Source organism: Onychostruthus taczanowskii, unplaced genomic scaffold (genome assembly GCF_017590055.1).
Source record: "Onychostruthus taczanowskii isolate IOZ18803 unplaced genomic scaffold, ASM1759005v1 scaffold90, whole genome shotgun sequence".
In the NCBI taxonomy this organism is placed as follows: domain Eukaryota; kingdom Metazoa; phylum Chordata; class Aves; order Passeriformes; family Passeridae; genus Onychostruthus; species Onychostruthus taczanowskii.
The window spans coordinates 3,898,855-3,904,854 of NW_024506994.1; the positions used below are offsets into that span (position 1 = coordinate 3,898,855).

Below are 6,000 nucleotides of genomic sequence, written 5' to 3' on the forward strand. Positions count from 1 at the left end.
GATCCATGAGCCTGCAGGGCCTCACTGAACAGCCCTTCCCATACTGGGCAGCAGAGCTGGCTGGGCCCAGGACACTTGGGAAGAGATCCCAGTGTGGAAATGTCAGGGACATGAAGGTTGGTGAGGATTTCTGTGAGAGCACAGCAGACAGGCTGCCCCCCTCTTCCCAAGCTGCTTCCCTGGAAACCCTCAGCAGCTCTGGGAACGTTGAAATGCTGCAGTGGAATTGGTCTGAGGCTGCTGTTGTTCATTTACTCCCTTCTCCACTCATTCTTGCTGTCAAATAAACTTAGACCTGGGCTTACAATGCCAGAATCCTCATAAATGGCTGGAGCTAAGCCACGTTCTCATTCCCTGAGTAGTTGCTCTCTCTGAATTTGCCTGTTTCCCAACCTGTTGCATCCTTTAGAGTGGGATTTTTAATTTTTTTTTTCCTTCTCATCCCTCAGCTCCCTCCAAAACCTCCCCAACCTCCTGCCAGCAAGAAGAGGAAGCGAGTGAGTGATGATGTGCCCGAGTGCAAATCTCTGAAGCCTCTGCTGAGTGGCTCCATCCCCATGGACCAGTTTGTGCAGACTCTGGAGAAGGTGAGGAGTCCAGCAGATTTCTGCACTTCTCACATGTGCTGCTTTGGTAGCAGAGAGAGGGGAAGTCATTTTAGTGTAGCTTGAAATGGAGAAAGGCCAGTGAGTTGCCAAAGTGCTTCAGGGTGTCCCTGCTCTTCAAAATAGAGGGAATTGTTCCCTGTGGAGCCTTGTCCTGCTATGCAGGGTTCATGTCAGTGATCCCCTCCTGTTTCCCATGAAAGAAGAGCTTTTGGCTGAGTGATTTGCCACACAGAACTTTTGGATTCAGCAGCTGAGGGAGTCTCAAAAAGCACTTAAATTTCCACAAGATTTGTAAGAAGGTGATCAAGTGAAGAACAGATCCTGGAAATGTCTCCACTGGTGGAGGAGCCTCCTGAGGAAGCTGCACAAATTTGGTTGCTGCTCTGTGGAGTCTCATTCTCAACTACAGGAGATAAAGGATTGCAGACTTCCAAGGCCTAAAGGGGCTCCAGGAGAGCTGGAGAGGGACTTGGGACAAGGGATGGAGGGACAGGACACAGGGAATGGCTTCCCACTGCCAGAGAGCAGGGATGGATAGGATATTGGGAAGGAATTTTCCCTGTGAGGGTGAGGAGGCCCTGGCACAGGGTGCCCAGAGAAGCTGTGGCTGCCCCCAAATCCCTGGAAGTGTCCCAAGGCCAGCATTTGGATCAAGCTGGGACAGTGGAAGGTGTCCCTGCCATGGCAGGGGGTGGCCCTGGATGAGATTTAAGGTCCCTTCCAACCCAAACCAATCTGTGATTCCATGAAATTCCCCCTTGCCCCTGTGCCCTGGTCTCTCCTCTGTGCCAGTTTTCCTGAGCTGTGCTGATTTCCCTCTCTGTCCCTCTCCCACCCCAAATCCAGCACGGCTTCAGCGACGTGAAGGTGGAGGACACGGCCAAGGGCCACATTGTGCTGCTGCAGGAGGCAGAGACCCTGATCCAGCTGGAGGAGGACTCCACCCACATCATCTGTGACAATGATGAGCCCCTGAGGGTCAAACTGCGGGACCTGGTGCTCAAATTCCTGCAGAAATTTTAGCTCCTGGACATCAGGAGGCTCTGCAAGGAGAGAGCCTGGAGCAGCAGAACTTGGAGCTGTCCAAGGAGAGAGAATTTTGTGATTCAGAGACACCAGAAACCACCTTCACCTTCATGGAGGAGCAAGGGAGTATTTTTTAATATCTATTTTTTAAATCTTATTTTTAACCTGTTTTGGAATACTTTGGAGGAGATTCCTGTTGTGTAAAATTGCGAGCTGGGAATCTTACAGGAGATAGGAGCTGCAGAATAAATAACTGGAGTGTTTATTTACACCAGGCTGAACTGCTGCTCCCCTGTGTCCCTCAGCAGTCTCTGCCCCAGTGCTTCATCTGACAGAACTCTGTAGGAATATTGAAACAATGGCCATTTTCCTCCCACTGCTTCTTCCCAATCCCCAGATCCCATTCCCTGCCTCTCCTCCCTGTGTGTTGTTCACCTGTCCTTCACTGGCACAAGGAGGGGAGAGCTGGTGAGGCAAAGACAAATAAAAATGGAAAAAGGGGGTCTGGTGGACATGGAGAACAGTGGGAAGAGCCTGGCCATTCCCTGCACAAGCAAGGGCACTTTGGAAAAGCTTTATCCTTTAGGAATTCAAGTGTTTATTGCTGCTGCAGCCTCACCTGTTCCATCCAGATCTGTCCATGGAGCTCCAGGCCCTTCACTACAGCTGGTTCCTCCTGGGTTCCTCCATCAGCAGTGGAGGAAACACCTCAGGAAGACACTTAGGGAAGTCCATAAAGTAGGAAAATTCCTAATGCTCATAAAAAACCTTTTGAGATTTAAGTGCCTCTTGTTTCTACCGTCCAAAAACTTGTCCTTGCAGCCCCCCCATCCTAAATCCTGGAAGGAATTCTGAGTCATTTATCCAAAGCCATCTGTACTGCAGACCTGGGGAGGCTTTTCCCTCCCCACATCACATATTTGGGGCCTCACCTCAGTCAATAGTATTGCTTTTAAAGGAGACCCATTTCTCAGATTTACTGCTGTTCATTTTTTATTGGATTGTTTTGTATTTATTTGGTGTTAAAAAAAATAAAAAGCAGAGTGAGACTGCCCAGGAGGGAGCACATCCTGTGGTTTATAAAAGCCTCTCTATGCCCATTCCACATCCTTGTCCTGACACCTTTGGGAAATAAAGCTTCTCCTCCAGTTCATCCCTTTGAGGAGATGCAGGCAGTGGAAGCAGCTCTGTAATAAAATCTTTTTGCCACTGCAGTGTCCACATCCCATTTCATTCCCATGAAGGATTTCTGTTGGGTTGGGTGTGCAGATCCCAGCACCCACACCTTTATCCTGTGTGTGCCATGAGTAGTGGACTGGTGTAACCAGAGGGAAAAACTTGGGGCAGTGGAATTAAATCCTCATCAGGGTTTGCAGTTTTGCTGCTTTAGCATCACTTAAAAACAGAGTAAAACAAACTGGGATAATTTCACTTTAATAAACTCCAAAAGGATTCTTCCTAACCCAGTGAGGCAGTGGGATAAACTCATCTTTCTGCTGGGTTCCTCAGCTCCAGCACTGATCCCACTGCTCCAGTGCCTTCCTTTTCACATTCCCAAGGCTTTCCCACCCTCTCAAGGGAAGAAAGTAAAAATTAAAAGCTTTTACATTTTTCTTCCTTTCATTTTGAGCAGGAAAACTTCTCATTGTTCCATCAGTCCAGCAGCTGAGAGTGGATTGTTTTGTTATATTCAGGTTGTGCATGCTGGAAAAACAAACATGCTGGGAGGGGAATTCTTTAATGAGAAACCCTAATTAAACTGGAAACAGAAAGTGCTTGTTTCTCCTGCACAGAGAGAGAAAAACAAACAGCATTTCTTTGGGCTGGGTCAGTCCTGCAGAGGGAACTGTGGCAGCCCAGGGAACTGCCAGGGGAAGAGTACCATGGATGCAGGCCAGGCTTTGTCCAGAAGTTCCCATTTTAATGGCCAAAGAACAGCAAAGGCTCCTGGCTTCAGTCTCCTTCTTCCAGAAGGGTAAATAAATCCCCTTGGCTCCCACGTGGTTCCTTGTGCTGTGGCCATCCTCATTCCCTGGATCCCACGTCCCTCCCTGGGCTGCTCCCCTCATTAAACACAATTAAGTGGGGTGTGTGGCAAGTGATTAATTCCCAGTGACTTCCCAACCCTGTGCTCCCACAGAAATAATGGGGATGAAAGGTTAAAATCAGATTTCTACTCTTGGATGGCTTTTATGGAACAGCTGTTCCTGGGTGGAGAGGAGCTCATTGTGTTTTCTCTCCATTAATGTGAGACCCAATGAAAACAACTGGACCAGATCAGGTGATGCCAGGTCCCTGCCCAGGCTCAGTCTCTGTCACTGGGATCTGTCACCTCTGTGGGCACCTGGATGTGAGGAGCAGAGGGAAACTGGAGCCAGGTGCTGGACCTGTGCCCCACCAGCAGCTCAGCCTTTGGAAGGAGTGGGAATGAGAGCAGAGGGATTTGGGATTGGCTGCACGTCATGGTCTGGGCAGGCTCATGGTGGGAAACGTGGGAAAGTCCTGTCACCTGGGAGCCATGGACTGTGACCCCATCCCTCAAGGATTCATCAGCTGTGACCCCATCCCTCAAGGATTCATCAGCTGTGACCCCATCCCTTGAGGATCCATGGACTGTGAGTTCATCCCTCAAGGATTCATCAACTGTGACCCCATCCCTTGAGGGTCCATGGATTGTGAGTTCATCCCTCAAGGATCCATGAACTGTGACCCCATCCCTCAAGGATCCACGGACTGTGACCCCATCCCTCAAGGATCCATGGACTGTGACCCCATCCCTCAAGGATCCATGGACTGTGACCCCATCCCTTGAGGATCCATGGACTGTGAGTTCATCCCTCAAGGATCCATGAACTGTGACCCCATTCCTCAAGGATCCACGGACTGTGACCCCATCCCTCAGTGATCCGTGGACTGTGAGCTCATCCGCTGAGGATCCACGGACTGTGACCCCATTCCTGAAGGATCCATGAACTGTGAGCCCATCCCTTGATGATCCATGAACTGTGACCCCATCCCTGAAGGATCCATGAACTGTGAGCCCATCCCTCAGTGATCCGTGGACTGTGAGCCCATCCCCTGAGGACCATGAAAGGACAGGTCCTCTCTCAAGGACCCTCACCTGGGGCCAGTCACTCAGGAGCTCCTTTCCTGGCCTCCAGCAGGAGCTGGTGGCTTTCACAGCACTGCTGGGCAGCACGGGAGCAATTCCAGTGAAATTGCTTTTTATCAAGGAGTGCATCATCCAGAAGGGAAAATCAGGAGTGGAGTGTAAAGCACTTCACCCTGCCCTCCTCCTGGGAGCAGGGAATGAATTATTAACAGGATTTATCGCCTCTGTTTCCTCATCCCAGGGTACAAACCCTTCCAGAGAAACGGAAATGGAACCAGAGCTGTGCCTCCTCTCACCAAACACAGTAGTTACAGCAGGAAAAATTATTGATCAGGAGATTTTTACCTCAGGAAAAGCCTCTGGAGAAAATGGGCTCCAGCTGAGTCCGTGCCCAAGATGCTGCTGGGCTGTTTTGGGAGCCAGATGCCACACCAGCATCCCACTGCTGCTGCCAGGCCGGGGTCCTGGAGTGGGGAATTCTGTGCCCTTCCCTGCCAGTGATGGTCCTGCCTCCCTGCAGTGTTTTGGGGAGAAATCACAGGCATTTGGGAGGCTGAGCATCCACCTCCTCCCTCCAGGACTAAAATCCCTTGGGGTTTCCCTGAAACCTCTCCTGGAAACAAACCCAAGTACAAACCAAGCTTACTCCAAGGCAGAAGGGAAAGGACACAATTCCCAGTGGGAGCAGCATCAAGGGCAGGAAATACAGAGGTGAAAAGTGACCACGGAGGTGAAAAGTGACCACAGAGGAAGCAGCTGCTCAGGAGGGAGGGCAAAAACCAAAAGGCAGCAGGAAGGAAGAGAGGAAATCCAGGCACATGCAGGAAATGCTGGGGCATTCCCAGCCCAGTGTGGAGGGGATCCCATGGCTCATGGCCCAGCTGGCTCCATTCCTCCCCTCTGCTCCTCCCTGCAAGTTTGAGGCTGGGAATCTGCTTACAAACCTCATGGATCCGTTTGGTTTTCCCACCTCAGCCTCCTGCACAGGAGAGGGACTGGGAGCATCCTGAGCCAGCAGTGCCACAGGAACTGTCCCTAAAGGCTCTGGATCCCTGGGCAGGGATGGGCAGGTTTGCCATCCCAGCGCTGGCTCAGCTGCTGCTTTCATTGCCTACAAACACCCACACAAGCAAACTGGGATGGGACATCCCTGGAAGCCACTCGGGTTCCAACCCCTCCCAGGGGCTCTCCTGGCCCAGCCATGAGCTCACCAGGGACACGATGGGCTTTAGCTCCAGGCACCGCCATCCCTGA

General features: G+C 51.1%; 1 protein-coding gene across 1 annotated transcript in view; it reads left to right on the forward strand.

The window, feature by feature from the left end:
• INTS9 (integrator complex subunit 9) overlaps nt 1-2,848 on the forward strand; it is a 61,119-nt gene extending 58,271 nt beyond the window's left edge. Inside the window, exons 16-17 of the mRNA XM_041426204.1 lie at nt 450-587; nt 1,455-2,848. Of these exons, the coding sequence (XP_041282138.1) occupies nt 450-587; nt 1,455-1,631 (315 nt within the window). The 3' untranslated portion in view covers nt 1,632-2,848. The remainder of the gene's footprint in view (nt 1-449; nt 588-1,454) is intronic.
• The last annotated feature ends 3,152 nt before the right edge of the window (nt 2,849-6,000 follow it).